Source organism: Oncorhynchus nerka, linkage group LG27 (assembly GCF_034236695.1).
Source record: "Oncorhynchus nerka isolate Pitt River linkage group LG27, Oner_Uvic_2.0, whole genome shotgun sequence".
In the NCBI taxonomy this organism is placed as follows: domain Eukaryota; kingdom Metazoa; phylum Chordata; class Actinopteri; order Salmoniformes; family Salmonidae; genus Oncorhynchus; species Oncorhynchus nerka.
The window spans coordinates 18269073-18291908 of record NC_088422.1 but is presented as its reverse complement, the minus strand read 5'-3'; the positions used below and the strand labels follow the sequence as shown (position 1 = coordinate 18291908).

General features: G+C 41.7%; 1 protein-coding gene across 3 annotated transcripts in view; it reads left to right on the top strand.

The window, feature by feature from the left end:
* The window catches only part of LOC115111165 (EGF-like repeat and discoidin I-like domain-containing protein 3), a 228777-nt gene that overhangs the window by 113434 nt on the left and 92507 nt on the right, over positions 1–22836 (top strand). For all 3 annotated transcript variants that reach the window (XM_065011424.1, XM_065011423.1, XM_065011422.1), the window contains one exon: positions 17612–17793. In XM_065011424.1, coding sequence (XP_064867496.1) covers positions 17612–17793 — 182 coding nt within the window. The remainder of the gene's footprint in view (positions 1–17611; positions 17794–22836) is intronic.

The following is a 22836-nucleotide window of genomic DNA, read 5'->3' as shown; positions in this document are numbered from 1 at the left end:
TAAATAAGAATTTGTTCTTAACTGACTTGCCTAGTTAAATAAAGGTTTAAAAATATATTATCTAGATATAATTTGCTCTATTCCGGGACAATGTGGACCGTCCAGACTTTCAATGGAGCAACTGTTTGCTCTCAGAGGACTACAAAGGCGAAGTGGCTACTCGTAGCAAACAAGTAGCAAACTTAAACAAGCTACTGGGGAATCCACTTCCGCCTACATTCTCTTTCTCTTCTACTCCAGTAGTTGGACGCCGCTCTGATCTGATGGGCGTGTCATCTCTCCATAACTGACTGGCTGGAGCTCTGAAGTGATCCCACCCCAAAGGAGTCTCCCCCTTCCCCTGGAAAATGGAGTTAGTAGAATGCTTCTGGATGACTTAGTGGATGATCCTATTATTTACCCTGCCAACCAGCCAGAGAGGCACGAAAGCAGCAGACTTTGGCAATTGGGGCCTCTTTGGTGGTGGGAAACCCATAATAGACTTCAAACAGCTTCATCACCCTTGATCCAGAGGTTCCAGAGCCTTCATCCCTGGGGGCTTCTGCTTCGAGAGGTACCTGCACCTTCGTCCCTTGTTCTGACTCCCTCTCCGTTGGCTTTTACGGTGAATGAGACTTTGTTGGTTATAGGAGGCTCGAACCGTGTCCAAGAGTTGAGGACCTTTTGAGATTCTGCCTCTCGCAAGTCCTCGACGGGTCTCCCAAATCATGTAAGGTGTAGGAATAGGCAGATGTCCTCTTCTATCTCACCGGCTGTAGTCTTAGCAGCTCTGGTGTTTCTCGAGCAAAAACCCTGTGCTAACCCAGGGTGTGCTAACCCAGGGCTTGAGTACAGGATATTACTAAGCTTCTCCCTACCGTTCTGTCAGCACACAGAGATTGATGCTGTTCTAGTCCATATGGCTGATAGACATGCCCCTTTCAAGTGACTCAGTCAAAAACTGAACTATTCCATGGTGCTCTCCTCTTCCAACGAAATCAAGCCTGGGCCAAGGCTAGACAAACTGGCTCGTTAGCTGATTGGAAGCAATTTAGGCAATTGAGAAAAAGGTGAACTGCCTCGGTTAAACAGGCCAAATCAAACTACTTCCTTAGCGCTATGACAGACTCTGTTAGTGAACCCTCTAAATTCTGGAAAACTGTTATTCATTTACTGAAGTGGGGTACCTGTATTTCCCTGCCTAAGCAAGTCGTTTTAGACTCCTGCATCATTACTGAAAAGTTACAATTTGTGATGTTTTTAATCAGCATTTATCTCAGCTTGTTTCCTATTTGAAAGAAATGGTGGTCATACTGGTCTTGGCCAGTCAGTTGACTGTTCTTCACACATACAGTCTGCAGTTGCCTCAATGGATGATCAGTCATCCACACATGATTTGGGGAATGGTAGTCAGGGGTTTTCTTTTTGCCAACTGACAGAAACAGAAGTTCTTGCTGCCTTATTAGCTATTGACACCAATAAGTTATTAGGGGCTGACAATTTATGTCCGTCTTTGCTTAAGTATGCAGCACCCAACATTGCTGGTTCAGTAACACACTTTTCTTTTTTTTTACTTTAGTATTAGGAAATATTTCAAGTGTGTAAATCAGCTTTTGTGCTATCACTCCATAAGGGCAGGGATAGTATTGAACTTAATCATTATCAACCCATTTCCAGATTTCCTTTTCTTATGAAAAATAGTAGAATCATTGGTCAACAAACAGCTACCTTATTTTCTAGCAGCAAGTGGTATTCTTAATGTTAATCAATCCGGATTCAGATCTAAATATAGCACCAGTACGGCTACCATGGTTGTTTATGTATTTATTACATTATTAGGGATCCCCATTATCTCTTCCTAGGGTCCAAACATATTAAAGCACTTACATTACATACTAACAAAAGATAAAACAGTACATCATATAACATTACTACACCACTGTAAATGATATGGCAAATGCCTTAGATTATAGAAAGAATTGTGCTGCCATATCTGTTGACTTGTCAAAAGATTTTGATATTGTAGACCAGAGCAAAGGCCGGCCAGGGGCCGTATGCGGCCTGATTCGATACGGCCCGCGGAATCATGCTCAGATCACATGTAGAATTTGCGATAGTAAAGTTTTGAAAAACATATTTTTTACTCAAATAAAAAGCCCACTGAATATTCACCTTTGTGTAATGATTTAAGTCCCACCGCTTGTGGGACATTTATTTTGAAGGAGGGTATAAATAACAACTGCACGAGGACAGACAGTGACTGACAAGCTGACACACACATCACAGTTACAAATAGTAGCTAGCTAGAAATTGCGCAAAAATGAGATTTTCAAAGAAAAGAAAAGTAGACAATGAATGTAGGGTGTTCAAGCAACAGTGGTCAACGAAATATTTCTTTATTGAGGTATCAGGGAAAGATGTGTGCTTAGTGTGCAAATAGATAATCGCTGTCTTGAAAGACTACAACTTGTCCCAACACGTCCAGACGAAGCATGCAGAGAAATATAGGAATATGTCTTCTGAGCAGAGGGCAAGTGCATCGAAAGAGTTGCTTCCTCAGTTGCATAAGCAGCAAGGACTTTTCACAAAACTGCATTCAGCAAACAACAGAATTACGAGAGCTAGCTATGTGCAGTCAAACAAAATTGCTAAACATAGCAAGCCATTCGCTGAGGGTGAATTCATTAAAGAATGTTTAATTGACTCTGCAGCAATACTTTGCCCCGACAAGAAATACTTGTTTGAAAATGTTTCCCTGTCAAGACGAACAGTGACACAGCGTGTTGAGGACATCACAGAGAATATGGAACAACATTTGAAAAACAAGGTAAAGAATTTCACCTATTTCTCCTTGGCCCTGGATGAGAGCAGTGATGCACGTGTCGATATTCTTACGAGGCATAACCCCAGACTTTGAAATTACAGAGTAGCTTGCTTCAGTGCAGTCAATGAAGAGCACAACCACAGGGAAAATGTATTGGAGGAGGTTAATAAGTGTGTGGCAAAGCTGGGACTGAGTTTTGAAAAGTTATCCAGTGTGACCACACTTGACAGGAAAAATTGGGGGGCTTTTCAAAAGGATACAAGTTCAAGTAGCTGAGCTGAACCCAGATCAGGAAATTATTTTCCTGCATTGCATTATTCATTAGGAGGTGCTCTGTAAATGTGTTCTGAAAATGAGCCATGTCGTGGCAGTCACTGAAGTGGTAAACTTCATAAGAACAAAATCTTTAAACCCTAGGTAGTATGTAAATATCTGTAGTTCTGCCCCTGAACAGGGCAGTTAAAACACTGTTCCTAGGCCGTCATTGAAAATAAGAAATTGTTCTTAACTGACTTTCCTTGTTAAATAAAGATAAAATAATTAAAAATATAAATATATATCACTGTTGGAAGAGACAGGTCATGCAGATGTCCCCTACCACACAAACGTGAGATGGCTGAGTTTGAGGGAGGTACTTAAAAGGGTGTGGGACCTGAAGTCTGAGATTGCTGAGTTTTTGCAAATGAAAGAGAAATTTGTGGATTGCCCTCAACTGCAAGATAAATAATGGTTGGCTGATTTTTCCTTCACAATGGACATCATGGCCCTCGTGAATGAACTGAATTCCAATCTACAAGGGAAGGGCCTTTTTGTACATCAGATGTACAGCCTTGTCAAAGCCTTTAAGGGAAATGACTCCTCCTGACCCGCCAAGTAGAAGCCAACAATCTCACCCACCTTCCCACACTACTAGTCTGTTTTCTATCAGATGACCAGCGGCAGAAGTATATATTGCTGATGCGTGTTTGGAATGGTGAGTTTTCTCGTTGTTTTGAGGATTTCATAGTGCTGGAAAATGACTTGCTGTTTGTTTCCTCTCCTTTCACCTTCAATGTGGATAACGCTGCCACTGACCAGCAATTTGAGTTTTTTGATCTTCAGTCTAATACAGTGATTGGAGAACTATTCAAAACAATGTCACTGTCACGCCCTGACCGTAGAGAGCTTTTTATGTCTCTATTTTGGTTTGGTCAGGGTATGTTTTGTATTTCTTTGTTTTGGCCGGGTATGGTTCTCAATCAGGGACAGCTGTCTATCGTTGTCTCTGATTGGGAACCATACTTAGGTAGCTTTTTCCCACATGGTTTTTGTGGGTAGTTATTTTCTGTTTAGTGTTTGCACCTTGGTTTAATTTATTCTCTTGTTATTTTGTATTAGTGTTCAGTTCAATAAAAAAACATGAACACTTACCACGCTGCGCTTTGGTCCGACTACTCTTCCTCATCCAACGACGAAAACCGTGACAGTCACTGACAAGGTTCTATGCATCTCTCGATGAACAAAACTTTTCAAAGATTAGGAGCCATGCTGAGAAGATGTTTGTACTGTTTGGGTCAACCTATGTATGTGAACAGACATTTTTGTTGATGAAATATAACATGCCAAGGCACAGATTATCTCTTACTGACTCTCACCTCTCAGCAATCCTGCGCATAGCGATGTCAGAAACTATACCTGACTTCACTGCTCTAGTCAATGCCCAATCAGAGTCTTCACTTCTTCACGCCTTCACTGATTGAGTAGTTTAAATGTAATGTTGAGCTCTTTCTCTTTCTTTTGTTTTTGTGCATAACCATTAACAAGAGTTCTGTCCATGGTGCTGAATGCACAGTGTACATTTCTCTCGGTGTAGTTCATTGCATGTTTAATAATGAAAATACCTACCAAAAGAAGAACATGGATGTGGTTTATTTCTGTGCATGTTAAAAAAGTTAAATTAGTAACATTTCTGGATGTGATTTACAGTAGATATCTGTCAACACAGTCATACACATGATGTATAATCCTGTAATATGAATCTGGCCCGTGATGGCAAAAATATATTCTAATATGGCACTCCATGGAAAATAATTGCCCAGGCCTGCTGTAGACTGTCCTTGATAGAGTTGGCTACTGATGCTTGCCGATGGTTTCATAATTATCTCAATGACAGAACTCAGGCCATCAAGATATAAAGGGTCAAATCAGAATTCCTTGAGATACATAAAGGAGTGCCCCAAGGTTCATTACTCGGCCCACTACTGTTTTCAATCTATATACATAACATAGGTAATGCTGTAAAAAAAAATATTAATTTCTATGCAGATGATACTGTGTTGTATTCCATTGCCCCATTGGTTGGCCTAGCCTTTTCACATTTGAAGTCTAATTTCCAAGCACTGCATGGGTCCATATTGGATTCAAAGTTAGTTCTAAATGCAAAAAAACCAATGCTTTTATTAGGTCCTATAACCCAGATTTAAATGAATTTTTAATGACTAGTTTGAACGGTACACAAATTGTTCAAGTTCCTTCCTACAAATATCTTGGTGTATGGCTTGATGACAAACTGTCATTTAAAGAACATATCACTGTGCTGGTAAATAAGTTGAAGTTCAAGGTTGGTTTCTTTTACAGAAACAAAGCATGTCTGACTTTTGTTAATCGGAAGGAAATTGTCCAGGCCCTGGGAATATTATCTATATGCATGCAGCAGCATCTACACTTAAACCACTAGATGCTGTTTTCAATTGTGCCCTTAGGTGTATTACTAGTGATGGTTAATAAAGTGTGTTGGGCATCTTTCTATTTAAGGAGAGAGCATATTTTTCTTGTGTTTATCTACAAAGCACTAATGCAGAAACTTCCTATGTATCTATCATCATTAATTCAATTTAGACGTATAAATTACCAAACAGGGTCTCAGGGTTGGACAACACTGGAGGACCCTTCGGTCTCCATAGATTTGGGAAAAGCAGATTTGAGTTTTTTTGCTCCCTTTATGTGGAACAACTTCCAGAGCTCTCTGATATAAGATGTTCTGTTCCTCCTTGGTCAGTTCAGAGTGATGATCAGAGATCTCTATGTTCATAAATGTGTCTGTTTTTCTTAATATATTTTGTAATTTTGCAATTTTGTATATTGTATGTGTTTGATGTATTTATGCAGGGCTCATCTGTAAAACAGACCCTAGTGTCAGTATGACTTCACTGTCAAAATAAAGGTCAAATAAATAAATACAAATGAACAATAAAATTCTAGGCATTTTGGGTATGCAATTTAAAAAAAGATGTATAGTATGTTAAATTGAGCAAAATGTGTGTGCTTTAAATACCAGGATGTCATATTACTTTTGGCTTTTCATCTCGTATAATTCGTTGCACACTTTTAAGGAAGGGATAATTGTCTTTTGAGACAGACGTGTGTTTGACAATAGCTGATAATCAACTGAGGGGATGCACTGTACCAAAATGAAAGAATGGCGGGAATCAAAGTAATTGCGCATTAGATTATTTATTCTCAGTAGGATGAGCCTAGTGTGCTGATATTTCTTGATTAATGCAATTGTTTTTACGAAACAGTATGTTCTAAATAGTATGTATTATGATTAGTACACAATATGCAGTTTAGGTAATAGTAGGCAAGACAGATTTCAGACAAAGACCATATATGTGCAGTCAAGTACAGCTCCTGTCATTTAGTACTGAAGTTCTCGTTGAAAACAATAAGACCACGCACAATTACCCTTTTTTAAATAGATTTTTTATAAGCATCTATATGTAAATTACAGCAAGACACTGGATACCATTTCCACCAGCATTGTTTGGTCTCTTTGACGCACTCAGAGCTACCCGTTCTGATTTCCCCTCATATCTTTGGTTTTATATGAATTTGAACTGATTCAAGAGCAGACAAAAGTGGACTTTTGGAATCAGGCGAGGATTGGGAGCCTTGAACTATTTTCTAACCTGGCTTCTGTGTTTCGGCCACAGCCACTGCTTAGAAGAAAGCTGTTTGATGGATTAGTTCAAGTCTGTACTCGCCAGATAGCAGAGTCCTTTTCCAACAGAGGGAAATGTCACTACAAAGTGCCTCAGCATTTACAGTCTGTAAACAACTTCATCTAGATATGCACCAGAAATCAACATCTTTATGTTTGCATTTTGTGAAGGCCCCAAGTGTGAAAGTTCATTTTTTACGCTATCATCATGAAATAGTCGCTGTCTGAACAATTTCTACTGGAGCAATAACAACACTATTGTATTGTAGAGCAGGGATGGGCAACTTTAGTGGGGGTGGGGGCCACAAATCTGAACTCATCATGAGGGGGCCGCAGTGGTCCACAGATCTGCACACCCACATCCACATGCCATCAGAGCCGACCCTTGCCTTTTGGGGGCCCTAAGTGAAATGTTGTTTTCATGAATCTTTACAACATAGCCAATTTTGACTTTGCAGCTGGCCCATCTAGCGGAAATCGCTCAGTTCTGCCTCCAGGACAAAACTCATCCCAATAAACGTCAACCTGCTCTGTGAAGCATGTGGAAAGGAAATCCATAATAAAGTCTTTGAAATACATATCATCCATGTGAATAAACCAACCAATAAACGAATTGCCCGAGGGGCAAAACTCAAGGGCTTGTCATTGTAAATCAATCAGTTGAAAAGCAATTATTGGAAATTAACAACTATACTTGTCTGAGATTTGACACCACACATTCACTAATGGCAATGACATAGGGCAACTAGAGTGTCAACCAATTGAATGCCTTGAACCAAAAAACGTACAAATATAAAATGTGCAAACCCTGTCCAAGTGCAAACCCTGTCTTTGATTTGGATAAAAGCTGGAGATCAGAGGTGGAGAAATACTTATTCAACTCTGAGCTATTCTGAGAGAGGTAGGGTGAGAGAGGGAGTACCAGATATGTTTATTTTCTTATTTCCATGGCTGCACAGAATGAGAGGACTGCTCACTGTCTCTCTCATCTTCAGAAGTGGCTTGTTTTTCCAAACCCTGGAGCCTGTTGGCTCAAAAAGACCTTGTTCATTCATTAAGCCATTTCTGGGAATTTCTAGGAGTTCAGTTGGGACTCACTCTGGTGAATGCCCACTGGCAAAGTGTGTGTGCATGCACAGGTGTTTGTTTGTGTGTGTGAGAGCCTGCATCAAGCCGGTGGACAATCACAGGAAATTAGTCAAACTTAACTTTTTGAATGTTAGTGCAATCATATTCACACCTCAGAATGGGTTTTCATTCTCTCCCCAGTCCTCCAGTCTTCCTTCTCATTAGTATTGATGCGGTGACCTTAATTTCAGTGTGGCTATAATTTGTTGGGGCTGTAGGTAAGCCTTGTGGGAGATTTATTCAGCTGTCACATGGTAGCGTTGGTGGCGTTAGGGATGTGTGTGCTGTCGGGGGGGCTGAAGTATGCACAGGGAGCAGCAAGCTGAGGCCTAGGGCCTTCAGCCACATCTGCCCTGCACTGATGGACGCATGGCTGGCAGACAGATCATTAAAGGAGCCCTGTTATCTCCACAAGGTGAACGTTGCCACAGAGTTGCCGTAGCATTGTTATAGCATTGCTGCTAGGGTTGCTGCTAAGTTTGGTAGAGAATTGCTCCAACATTGTTACAGTGTTTCTACACAGAGTTGTTACAGATTGTCTGAAGCAACAGTATTGATAAAGTGTTGGAGCATTTGCTAAGGCTTAGTTGCTACAGTGTTTCTTCAGTGTTATAGAATGGCTGTCCTGGCAGTACAGTTGGGGGGGTTGAACTGGACTAGCGCTTTAAAAAAAATGTTTTTTAAATATGCTCAACTGTAGTATCTGTGGTCACAACACTAATTTGGATATCTTGCTTTAAAATGGCATTATAATTTAAACTAAATTGTCGTTAATCATATCAGCTATACATTAGGACTATTATACAAATCCAGGTGCTATATCGAGTCATAACATAAAGGGTAGGTAATGTCAAGGGGGAAAAACATGCTAAAATAAATCAGCCTTAGAAGACAAGTTCTTTGTAGTGAAGATTGAATAACAGAATATAGAGAGCGACAGGAAACGAGAAAAAAACAAGGCATATTGTTTCAACATTATTGAACTCTGAGTTACAGACGCAGCTCAGGAAAAGAATCCTTGTTAAAACTTGTCATGAATATAGGTGTCATAAGTTTATCCTGTGATGTGCTTTTTTTTTATTCCACCCAAACCGTCTTTTGATTGAGGGATGAAAGGATGAAGAAAAAACAGATTCCCTGCTCTGGCATAACAAGATTGAGAGGGTTTCTGCGGTGTACCTCAGAAAGGCAGCCTTTGGTAAACATTAGTATTCATGGCTTTGAATCCAGGGGATTGGCCAGAGATTGCCAACCTGCAAATGAAATTGGGATTGTATGTCAACACAATGGAGCATTAGCAATGCTTAGCCATCACTTTAATATTCATCTTTGATAAGACAGGTTCCCTCACCAGTCCTCTCAAACCATTTCATTCTTTTAGTTAAAATTTTATCAAAGAAGCTATTTCTTCTCCCCCCAAAAAGATAGGTTATTTTCTAAATAACCTTTTTCCATCAATAGTTTTCTGTTTGTAGAGGCAGACGACCAGGCAAAGCTGACAAGAGCACAGATGGAGTTGAGATACCAGATTTGAGCAAACACAAAAGCCTTTTGGAGACACTGACATTGCTCACTTGCCAATGTACTCATTTGCTCTTTCAATGGATTGACCTTCTGGCATGCCAGGAGAAGTTCTTACCATACTACCCCTAATATACAGCAGGTGGCACATAGGGTTTTTCTCAAAATGCATACAACCGTGCTCTGAGCACGGAGGGTCGGAGTATGAATTCAAATCAATGTATGCAAAACGGAGCAAGGAGGGCACTTCTCGAATGTGTACTCTGTTTATACATATTTTGAAGCATGCATCGATGCAAGCTTCAACGGAAAGTATACACAGAAATATGACGCAACAATGTAAAAACACATTTTCTTGAAGTCAATGAACCATTATTTGAGCTGAAGCGAGAGAATATACCTCCGACTTCGGAATGAAATATTACGAAATGACATCTCCTATGTTGCCTGACTACAATATTTTATCTTGATAATTTAATAAATACATGCTGTGCTAATTTTGGCATGGTTACCTGCCTACAATACAATACCCACTGTGTAGTGTGCATAGGTCGTAAGCCCATAGTAAGTCAATAGAGCTAGTTAATACTATTAGCTAGCCAGATAGCCACAAAGAATTGTTAGCTAGCTACCCACGAATAATCTACTTTGGATTACATTGGTTTTAGGTCATATTTGCCTGTTTTAATGTCTGGTTAGCAACATTATCACAATTTACATATTAAGTCAAATGTTTGCTTTGAGCTCTGAGCTGCTATCGTTTCATCTTTATTGCCATTGTCCTAGCTAGAAGAAGGAATGTTCTTTGAATGGGTAAGTACATAGTAAGTCAGTAGGGCTAACTGGCTAGCTAGATAGCCACGAAGAATTGACCTACCTTGGATAATGATCTACCTTGCATAACATTAGTTGTAGATAATTTTTGCCTGTTTAACTGGTTAGCTGGCTAGCTAGATTACGATTAAAATATATCTAGCTAATAATTATGAAGTAAAATGTTTGCTTAGTGTATATCTTGTTTCATCTCCATGTTTGCCATTGTCCTGGCTGGAAGAAGGTTCAGTGAATGGGGAATGCGAGTGCTTCTCAAATTAAATGTTTTTTTTACTCCTTTTTCTCCCCAATTGGTAGTTATAGTCTTGTCCCATTGCTGCAACTCCACTACGGACTTGGGAGAGGCAAAGATCGAGAGCCATGTGTCCTCCCGGCCCGCCACAAGGAGTCACTAGAGTGAGGCCTGCCAATCCCTCCCCTAACCCAGGCGACTCTGGGACAATTGTGCGCTGCCTCATTGGTCTCCTGGTCACGTCTGGCTGTGACATAACCTGGTATCAAATCCGGGTCTGTAGTGACGCCTCAAGCACTGGGATACAGTGCCTTAGACTGCTGCGCCACTCAAGGAGGCCATCAAATGAAATGTTTTATGCGTTCTCCACACTCTCGTCTTCACAAGAACGTACTCAAGAGAATGCACTTGGAGCATGAAAGTGTGGAGCACAGTAGTATGCATATTGAGAAACACCCAGAACATACAGTCTATGAGCTGTTTGATGATGAATCAACCAGAGAAAGAGAATGGAGTGAGTTATCAGACTGGAATACAGACAGGGATGTCCCCAAGGCTGTCCACCACTCATCACACACACACACACACACACACACACACACACACACAAACACAAAGAGAGAGAGACTCTTCCTGAGGACAATCCTCAGACATCACCGGCTCCCTGCTTCCCTAGCTACGTTGTTACAGCAACTGGATCTACTGTTGGTGTTGTTTTCAAACTTGCCATTGCGTCTCCCACAACAGTGTTTATTACTTGATAATAAGGGTCTGAGACTGAGGAGCAGGCCGTTTACTTTGGGCAACTTATTCATCCAAGCTACTCAATACTGCCTCCCAGCCATAAGAAGTTAAAGATTTCATCCAGGCCTGCCTGTTTGACTCCAATACCTTGATTGCTGTGGTGATAATCCTTCTCAGCATATTTCTCTGGCTGACAGTGGAATTGCCAAACCAACAAAAAACACAAAAAGTTAAAGTACTCTCAATGAAAGACTTGTAAAACAGAGTCAGTATAGTACAATTAACACTGCCACCACCATGCTTCACCATAGGGATGGTGCCAGGTTTCCTCCAGACGTGACGCTTGGCATTCAGGCCATCAGACCAGATATTCTTGTTTCTCATAGTCTGAGAGTCCTTTAGATGACTCTTGGCAAGCTTCAAGGTGGCTGTCATGTGGCTTTTAATAAGGAGTGTCTTCCGTCTGGCACTCTACCATAAAGGCCTAATTGGTGGAGTGTTTGTCCTTCTGGAAGGTTCTCCCATCTCCACAGAGAAACTCTGGAGCTCTGCCAGAGTGACCATCGGGTTCTTGGTCACCTCCCTGACCAAGGCCCTTCTCCCCCAATTGCTCAGTTTGGCAGTGCAGCCAGCTCTCGGAAGAGTCTTGGTGGCATAAACTTCTTCCATTTAAGAATGATGGAGGCCACTGTGTTCATGGGGACCTTCAATGCTGCAGAAATGTTAGTGTATCCTTTCCCAGATCTGTGCCTCGACACAATCCTGTCTCTGAGCTCTACGGACAATTCCTTTGACCTCATGGCTTGGTTTTTGCTCTGCTCTGACATGCACTGTCAATCAATTGAATTTACCACAGCTGGACTCCAATCAAGTTGTAGAAACTTCTCAAGGATGTTCAAATGAAACAGGATGTACCTGAGCTCAATTTCGAGTTTCATGGCAAAGTGTCTGAATACTTATGTAAATAAGGTATTTCTGTTTTTACTTTTAATACATTTGCAAACATTTCTAAAAACCTGTTTTCTCTTTTTCCTTATGGGGTACTGCACTGTAATGTCTCCATCATTTCCTATGGACATCAGAACAGCGATCACTAACCTCGATTTAGACAAAATGTCTACTTCAACGAGTTGGCAGCTCTGGTCTTTCTCCTTATCCCAGTCCAGACCCTAATCCCAAGCAGTTGAAAGAGGAAGCAGCGGGAAGCAGGCGAGGCGGCATCTTTTTGAGACTACGTCAGAGAGCAAATACACCGCCAATGACCGCCTGTTTATTGGTGAACTAGCAATCACTGGTGAACTAACTGGATGAGCTCTGTTTGAGACTATCCCATCAACATGACCTGAAAAACTGCAATATTCTATGTTTCTCAGAGTCGTGGCTGAACGAGTACATGGATATACATCTTTCTGGTTTTTCTATGCATCATCAAGATCTGATCTGTCACCTGTTCAACTAGAGGTGACAACACTCTAGATTACCTTTATGTCACACACAGAAACACATACAAGGCCCTCCCTTACTCTACCTTGGGAAAATCAGATATTAACTCTTTCCTCCTTCTTACAAGCAAAAACTCAAACAGGAAATACCAGTGATGCCCTCAATATGGAAGTGGACCGATGATGCGGATTCTAAGCTACAGGACTGTTTTGCTAGCACAGATTGGAATATGTTCAGGGATTCATCCTATAACATTGAGGAGTTTACCACATCAGTCACCGGCTTAATAAGTGCATCGACAACGCCGTCCCCACAGTGACGGTATGTACATACCCCAACCAGAAGCCATGGATTACAGGCAACAGCCGCACTGTGTCCTGCTTTCAAGGAGCGGGACACTAATCCGGACGCTTATAAGAAATCCGACTACAACCTCTGAAGAGCCATCAAACTGGCAGTGTCAATACAAGAGTAAGATTAAATCTCACTACGCCGGCTGACACACGTCTGATCTGGCGGGGCTTGCAAACCATCACCTATTTGAAAAAGGGAAACCCAGCCACCAGCTGTCGAGGGGCGTGAGCTTAACATAAGAGTTAAATGCCTTCTATGCTCTCTTCCATGCATAAGAGCCCCATCTGACATCATTGACATGTTCAACCTATCCCTGACCCTGTCTGTAATACCAACTTGTTTCAAGTGGACCACCGTAGTCCCAATGCCCAAAACACCAAGGTAACCTGCCTAATTGACTATCACCCCGGAGCACTCATTTATAGCCATGACATGCTTTGAAGGCTGGTTATGGCTCACATCAACACCATCATCCCAGAAACACTGGACCCACTCCAATTTGTATACCTCCCCAACAGATCCAGAGATGATGCAATCTCTATTGCACTCCAAACTACCCTCACCCACCTGGACAAAAGGACTACCTATGTAAGAATGCTGTTCATTTACTACAGCTCAGCATTCAACACCATAGTCCCCTCCAAGCTCATCACCAAGCTCAGGACCCTGGGTGTCACGTTCTGACCTTTATTTCCTTTGTTTTGTCTTTATTTAGTATGGTCGGGGCGTGAGTTGGGGTGGGCAGTCTATGTTTGTTTTTCTATGTTGGGGTTTTGAGTTCAGCCTAGTATGGTTCTCAATCAGAGGCACGTGTCGGGAGGAGGCTGAAATGATTTGGCATTTGAGAGCATCCTAAATGGCTGCATCACCGATTGGTGCGGCAACAGTAAGGCACGCGACTGCAAGGCACTACAAAGGGTGGTGAGTACAGCCCAGTACATCACTGGAGCCAATTTCCCTGCCATCCAGGACCTCTATGCCAGGCGGTGTCAGAGGAAGGCCCAAAAAATGGTCAAAGACTCCAGCCACCCAAGCCATAGACTGTTCTCTCTAATACTGCACCGCAAGTGGTACCAGTGCACTAAGTCTGGAACCAACAGGACCCTGAACAGCGTCTATCCCCAATCCTTAACATGCTGACCAAACCGCTCGCACGCCTGTAGGTGCTATCTCGCGCATGTCGATTTTGTACCCCCACACCAGACACGACCAAAATAAGCAGGTTGAAATATAAAAGCAAACTCTGAACCAATTATATTAATTTGGGGACAGGTCGTAAAGCATGAAACATTTATGGAAATGTATCTAACTAGCTTGCTGTTGCGAGCTAATTTGTCCTGGGATATAAACATTGGGTTGCTTATTTTTCCTGAAATGCACAAGGTCCTCTACTCCGACAATTAATCCACAGATAACGGTAAACTAAATTAGTTTCTCGTCATCTTTCCTCCTTCCTTCAGGCTTATTTTTCTTCTTTGCACTTTATATGGCTGTTGGCAACCAACTTTACGCTCATCTTTAAATCATCCACATGGGTATATGCTCCTAAAATCCAATGAGGAGATGGCATGTGGGTATATGCTCCTAAAAACCAATGAGGGGATTTGAGAGGCAGGACTTGCAGCACATTGAGCGTCACAAATAGAATGATGTTCTATTTTAGCACCTGGCCACGCAGACGCTCGCGAGCAGTGTGGGTGCAATGATTGAATAACATGTACGTGTATATTTATTTTGCAACTCTCGCGCATGCGACGTGTCTGGTCTGGTCTGGCATGTAAGACTGCTAAACAATTCTTCTAAATAGCTAATTTAATGGCTGCCCGGACTACCTGAATTGACCCTTATTTGAACTAACTCTCATGCACTGACTCTATACACACTGGACTCTACCCAAACACTCACACATACTTACACTGACAAACCAACACACACATACGCACACACAAGCACACACACACTACATATACCACACACACATACAGTATAACATGCGCTCACATGCATACTGACGCCCCCCACACACACCCCCACACACACTTTCACACTCACCACATACACTGCTGCTACAGCTCAGTCTATTATCTATCCTGTTGCCTAGTCACCTTACCCCTACTATGTATGTAGCTACCTCAATTACCTCGTACCCCTGCACATCGACTCGGTACTGGTGCAGTAGTCCCTGTTACAATAACAAGACTTGTTTTTGTTATTCACTGTGTATTTTTTTGTCACTATTTCTATTTTAGAAAATGTATTTTTATCTTAACTCTGCATTGTTGGAAAATGATCTCTAATTAATAATTTCACTCTTAGTCTACACCTGTTGTTTATGAAGCATGTGACATACATTTTGATTGATTTGATTTTGATTTGAGACTTCACACGAACAGAAGTCAGACCATCTCTCCAGATCTTTTGAGGGGTCTATGTTACTTTGGACAGCACTGAGTTCACAAAAATTGGCTAAAAGGGAACAGGTGTGGAAACATCCTACGGGTGAGCAGTCATAAGAAGCTTTTTACCTACCCAGGTCTTAAAATTCATCCTCAGTTAGAAAAATACATAGCTGTAATTATGTGCAATTATGTGAAGTTGGTGACTGAAGAAAAACACTCATCACAGACTAAGCGTACACAGCAGGTCTGAAAACACATGACACCTTCATGCTTAAGCCTAGCTCGATGACATGCCGGTTTATTCGCCTAAGAAGAGTGCCTCTACTTTTTTGCACAGCGTGGAAGCTCTCACCTAATATTTAGCAGTCATGCATAGCTGTGAGTTGGGGACGCTCAAGAACGCTGTGGGCAAAGGCCTTAAAGATGCTTTGCAAAGCAGTGTCATAGAAGCCTGTTATTGCACGCTTGAGCAAAACACTAAAAATAGAATGAAGCCCAAAGTAGTTACAGACAAAGCTGGGCTGTTCCTCCTTTTAATCCTTCCAGTCCCCCGCAGGGTTCCCCTTCACCTGAAACACAGGGGTGGATGGTTGATATAAAGCACATTGAGTTGGTCTATTTTGAAAAGAGAATGACATTTTGTTTTAGTTTGATATGATTAGTCAGACAATCTGAAATGTTCTAGTTGCATTACATATACAAAGCGTCCATTATTTGTTGTGGAGTTGCATTTGAAGAAGACTAATTTACGTAGCATAACTGCATTTCTCCGGACGATAAATCAAACCCAAAGCGTACAGTTATTATTGCTACATGGTCAAATCGTTCCATTCCCATGCATCATGTCACTCTAATTGACTACAGCGTGGGGTGGAAGGTGGAAACTTACAAACTGTTGTGTTCTTTGAGAGCAAAACAGATGTTTTTGCACACAGACTAGCAATTATAAAAAGGAGAGAAGGTGCTAAACACCTGACAGTCGAGGGCTGTTGTGTGTTCTTGTTAAAATCAAAGCAATTCTGTTTATGCTTCCAAGTACTGATGTAAGAGCAGCCAAAATGTGCCATTCCTTGGTTCACATTCACTCACTGCGATGGGCATGTGAGGAATCTACAGTATGTAGCTCATTTTCGATTTGTTTTCAACTCTCACATGTTTTTAATTAATATTTGTAAGAATTTCTGGGATGAGGCCCAATTATTTGATTTTGCTTAAGAAATTACATCTTTGACACGGTGTGCATTATAATGGACACAATAAAAGGAAGCACTCCCAAGTTCAGCACAAGAAGCATTTTGTCTTTGAAAAGCTTCGGCAGGGTATAAAATCCACAGATGCGGCTGTTAAAATGCTGCTAAAGTACCTGGACATGCTGCTTAGCAGATTCTCAGTAAAAAGGATTCTTACACTTTGGGTGATTTCATTAGAGCCATATTGGTGCCATGCCTCTCCACTTTAGCTCTGGAGCATTGATGGTATATAAACCCTGCTTGGGTCTGTTGACTGTGGTGATGATGTTGTCCAGGCAAAATAGTTGGAGTTCCTTTGGAGCCAGTCTGAGGGCTCTCTTTTTGGTGGAGGACTTAGAGAAGAGACCCATGGCTCCTGTGGAAGTGGATGGGTTGCAGGGTGACCAGAAGGGCCCTCTAATTGAGGACTGTGTCATAGTGGAAACATTGAGGATGTCCTGGAGATGAACCAGATCAATGACAACAGTTTGATGAACACGAGTCAAGGTTACCTGACTCTTTTCGATATCAAGGACAGAATTTCCATGGGAGAGAGCAGCAAAAAGATACGATTACGTTTAGCGAAGGCAAAAACTCAGTGTTTATGACCGAGACTCTGCCTGATGTAACGGAGGGGAGCCCAACCATGAGGTACATCTTGTTCTGAGACAGATGGACATGGACAGAAAATCATGGACTGAGGAAGGAACATTGAAAAGCAGCAGTGCTGTAGAGAATGGGACGGTGGACCATCAGATTATTCTTATGAAGAAAGAATGCTGCTCCCATGGTGCACACCTATATATATGCCTTATTAAAATATTCATGTTTTGAACAACCTCTATCTTAAACTCACTAGCCAGATAACTGTGAAATGTATGATTGCAAACGTATTTCATCCTTTATCTAACCCTATACATGTCTGTTTGTGTTCTGTCCTCTCAGAATGCTCTGGACCACTTGGCATGGAGGGGGGCATCATCTCCAACCAGCAGATAACAGCCTCATCCACACATCGTGCTCTGTTCGGCCTGCAGAAATGGTACCCCTACTTCGCCCGGCTCAACAAGAAGGGCCTGGTCAACGCATGGACGGCTGCCGAGAACGACAGATGGCCCTGGATCCAGGTAAGACTTAGATACCAGCTGGGAGAGACGAGTCACTCAGGTTACTAGACAGGGACAGATGTGCCCACTAAAACTCCTCACACACCAGAGCGAATGTTGATCTGAGACGTGTGTGTACATCTGAATGTTGGCATCAATGCACTATTACCTGGAGTTTAGAAAGTCAGGATTTGTGACGTACTGTATCTGTTTTTAGAGTTTAAGTTACAGTACTTATATTATGCTTGGGTCCTATTTCAGGTACTATTTTTGCTTGTGGTGTGAAATTACAGTTAATTAGTGTGTCAGTTGACTAGTGCCACAGTGCTGATTGGGTTTAGTGGCAGATTAAACAGTGAGAGCTGGACAGAACAGCTGTTGGTTCCACTCCTGTGTGTATTACCAGTGGGGTTGCTGGAGCGAATCACAGCATGTATGTGCTAAACCTCTGCCGTTCTTTCGTTCTGAAATGCAAATAAATATCCTTTACTCAGACCTACAGTTATGTACTCCGAGATTTGTCTCAGAGGTGCCAGTTCAGGCATCAAAGTGTCTGTTTAGTTGGATTCGTAATCGCAACAATAGGTACATTTCACTGTGAGGATATTGAAAGCAGTTAGTGAAAGGAAATGATATAATAACTATCCCATTGTGTCTCTAACAATAGACATCGATTATGGATTTATTTATTTATTTTTATATATTTTTTTGTCCCAAATCTATGTTATAGATCACAGAAATTAAAGAGAGCGATAAACAGAAAGGGGGGCGAGAGAATGTGTCAAAGAGGGATAGGAGGAGAGGGTATATAGAAAGAATGATCAAAAGAGGTTATCTGAGGAGAAATACAGAGTGAGAAAAGACAGATACATGCATGAAAGGGAAAGGTGAGCGAGACTGAGAGAGAAACAGAGAGTGCGAGAAGAAGTTTATTTGCGTTGTTTTGTAACATATTTTTTTACTTATTTTGTACATAATGTTGCCACTACCATCTCTTATGACCGAAAATAACTTCTCGACATCAGGACTGCGATTACTCACCACGGAATGGCAGAATCCTTTTTTTCCTTTAACGAGTCTGACGAGCCCAACGCGAATGATGTACTGCAGGCCCAGATCCCCGTGATTTGCATGATGAGGAGGCGGAGAAAAAGTGGCCAGAGGGCAGGCTTCTTTCTGAGAATTCGTAGGCAATCGAATAAACCCCCACTTCCTTCCATTCTGCTAGCAAGCGTGCAATCTTTGGAGAATGAAATCGATGACCTACGTGGAAGATTAAACTACCAACGGGACATTCAAAACTGTTATATATTATGCTTCACGGAGTCGTGGCTGAACGACGACACTATCAACATACAGCTGTCTGGTTTAACACTGTACCGGCAGGATAGAACAGCGGCGTCTAGTAAGACAAGTGGTGCCAGACTATGTATTTTTGTAAATAGCATCTGGTGCATGATATCTTAGGAAGTCTCGAGCTATTGCTCACCTGAGGTAGAGTATCTCATGATAAGCTTTAGACCACACTATCTACCTATCTACCTATTTTTTGCTCACCCAGAGGTGCCGCTCCTAGTAGCCGGGGACTTTAATACATGGAAACTTAAATCTGTTTTACCAAATATATATCAGCATGTTAAATGTGCAACCAGCGGGACCACCTTTACTCCACACACAGAGACGCATACAAAGCTCTCCCTCGCCCTCCATTTGGCAAATCTGACCATAATTATATCCTCCTTATTCCTGCTTACAAGGGAAAATTAAAGCAGGAAGCACCAGTGACTAGATCAATAAAAAAGTAGTCAGACAAAGCAGATGCTAAGCTACAGTTCCTTGGTGTCCACATCACCAACAAACTAAGATGGTCCAAGCACACCAAGACAGTCATGAAGAGTGAACGACAAAACCTATTCCCCCTCAGGAGACTGAAAATATTTTGCATGGGTTCTCAGATCCTCGAAACTGTTCTACAACTGCACCATCGAGAGCATCCTGGTTGCACTGGTTGCATCACTGCCTGGTATGTCAACTGCTCGGCCTTCGACCGCAAGGCGCTACAGAGGGTAGTGTGAACGGCCCAGTACATCACTGGGGCCAAGCTTCCTGCCATCCAGGACTTCTATACCAGGTGGTGTCAGAGGAAGGCCCTAACAATTGTCAAAGACTCCAGCCACCCTAGTCATACACTGTTCTCTCCTGTTCTCTTTGCTACAGCACGGCAAGCGGCACCAGAGTGCCAAGTGTAGGTCCAAGGGGCTTCTAAACAGCTTCTACCCCCAAGCCATAAGACTTCTGAACATCTAATCAAATGGCTACCCAGACTATTTGCATTGCCAGTCCCCCTCTTTTACACCGCTGCTACTCTTTGTTGCTACTCTACCTAAATGTATATATTACCTCAACTAACCGGTGCCCCTGCACATTGACTCTGTACCTGTACCCCCCTGTATATAGTCTTGCTATTGTTATTTTACTGATACTCTATAATTACTGGTTTCTTTTATTTCTTACTCTTATCTGTATTTGTTTTAAACTGCATTGTTGGTTAGGGGCTCGTAAATAAGCATTTCACTGCAAGGTTGTATTCTGCGCATGTGACTAATACAATTTGAAGACAGAGTGGAAGGGAAAGGTGAGCAAGGCAGTGCGAAAGAAGACAGAGAGACACATGGGTGGAAGGGAGAGGTGAGCGAGACCGACAGAGAAACAGAGGGAGCGAGAGAAAAGCAGCCAAGCGCATGGAGCATATAAGACAAATCTGAGTTGACGTGGCGTCATTAAAGCTGGGCTTTAATTGGGCTTTAATGACGCCACGTGGGATAATGTTGGGGATTCTGTGGCGCTCTGGCTTCAGGAGAGGGGTCTGGGTAATTGGGACATGAGTAGAGTGGTGTATACTTCTCTCAGCGCTATGGGGTTTTAGGCTCGTGGGCGGTATGTTCTGAAAGTGTGTGTGTGGGTGTGTGTGTGTGGGTGTTTTGTGTTTTCCTAGTGTCAGGGCCAGCCCTGTCATGGTGTCAGGTTTAACACACCAGTTCTGTATTTAGCTGATGATTTATTGTATTGAAAAGATAGCCAAGTGACCGCTCTAACAGTGGAAATATATGGCCTCAATGATTGAAGGCAGATGAGATCAGGTGGGACCATTCTAGCAAATGAGAAGGCAGATATGTGTGTGAACAACATGCACAACAACTAAGTTGTTTTTGTCAAAGTTGCCAGAATTCCACATGTATCCACTTATATCAGTACATTTGTAACAGCTTAAACATTATGAAACTTCTATTTGATCAAATAAGCTTTACTTAATTTGACACTCATAGACATCCATACCAAAAAGGGCTTATGTCACCCGGACAGATTTTGGGTGGAGTAAAACCTCTCGCTTCACCTCTTCCTCTCTGCTCTGTATTATTGAATAGCAAATAAATCAAACAGACAGTGTCATACTTTTAATAATACTGACATTGTGTATTTACACACCTTTTGTGGTTGTATTTCCAAATGTATTGTATATATAACTGTATATATAACATGTTATAACTGTGTGCCTGTGTTTGTGAGGCTGTCTGTGTTTCTTCACGCGTCTCTTTTTGTAAGGGAGCCTGGATTGTCCTCATTAGGGCTCACACACACATGACATTGCTTCGCGACACTCCAGGGAAATATGGTGTTGGCGTGACGTTGACGACATACCTCTCTGGTGGTTCTTGGATGAATTGAGATGTGACGATGTGATATGCATGTCTAAAACAAATACAATCACTTGTGAATGCTAACAGGGTTAGGCTATAGATGAGAAGAGAAAGTGTTACTTTTCATTGAGGGGATGCAGCTTCTACTGCTCTACTCCACTCCACCCTTAAAACTCCAATGTTTTGGAAATGCAAAGCTCTGCATACAGTCATTGAAGAGTTCATTAAAAGTGAAAAAAACTAATCACCACCACTTGCTTTAGTACTTTAGAACAGCCGTGGCTTGGTATTTGTGTCATGGTTTGGCATTTATAGACATTTACTGATATGTCACGGTTTACGGACGCCCTTAGTAAGAGTCAAGGTTTTGTAGAGACATAAAGCATTAAATCATTAATCATTATTCACGTTGCATTATGAGCATTTTTGGACAGGAGTTGTATTATGCTTTTACACGTGCCGTATATTGTGGGAGCTAGGAAATGTCCCTCTCTGGTGAATCTCGTCCTAATATCTGAAGTCCTGCACTCGGTTGCCCAAAAGCATTTTAAGGCTACGTTCATCGTTAGAACCTTTGGAGGAGCATTATTACATCTCTGTTTCCCAACCATCAGTTGCTTTTGAAAACACTTGTTATTTAACGACTGCCGCAGACCACTCGTAGAACAGCCAAGTACATTGTTAGATGTTTTTCTAAGCACAAAATCTCCGCTAAGCACAAAATCAAGATGTTTATCTGTATTTCTGTGACCGCCGATATCTTTAGAACTAATGTTATAAGTGACAACAAATACAAAGTTGCCCATTTCTTTGCAATACGAGCAAAGGATATAAAGATCAGTGGCGGCTGCTTAGGGGAGGACGGCTTATAATAATGTCTGGAACGGTGCACATGTAATGGCATCAAACAAATTGAAAACATGTGTTTGATACCATTCCACCTATTCCACCCCAGCTATTACCACAATCCGTCCTCCCCAATTAAGGTGCCACCAGCCTTCTGTGATACATTTTTTTAATGAAATCCGAGATGACTGTATAAAAAGTTACATGCAGTATAGGCTGCATATATCTATACATTTCAATGATATTGAAATTAAGTTCATATTAATTGAATTGAGTTTTATTGAGCTATTTGTACGCCATTCTCTGTCATTTTTGACTCTATATATTTCATGATGTGTAACGTGCACAATGATGCACAAAATCTTGATTTAGTGCATTACAATAGGTTAAGCATTAGAATAAACCGCCTCAATATTTGAAGCCAAAGGTGGTATCATCTCTCTAGGACCTGATCTGTCAATGGTATTGTGGAATAATTCTAATGTTAAATTGAGATTGGAAAGGGAGGAAGCTGATCCGA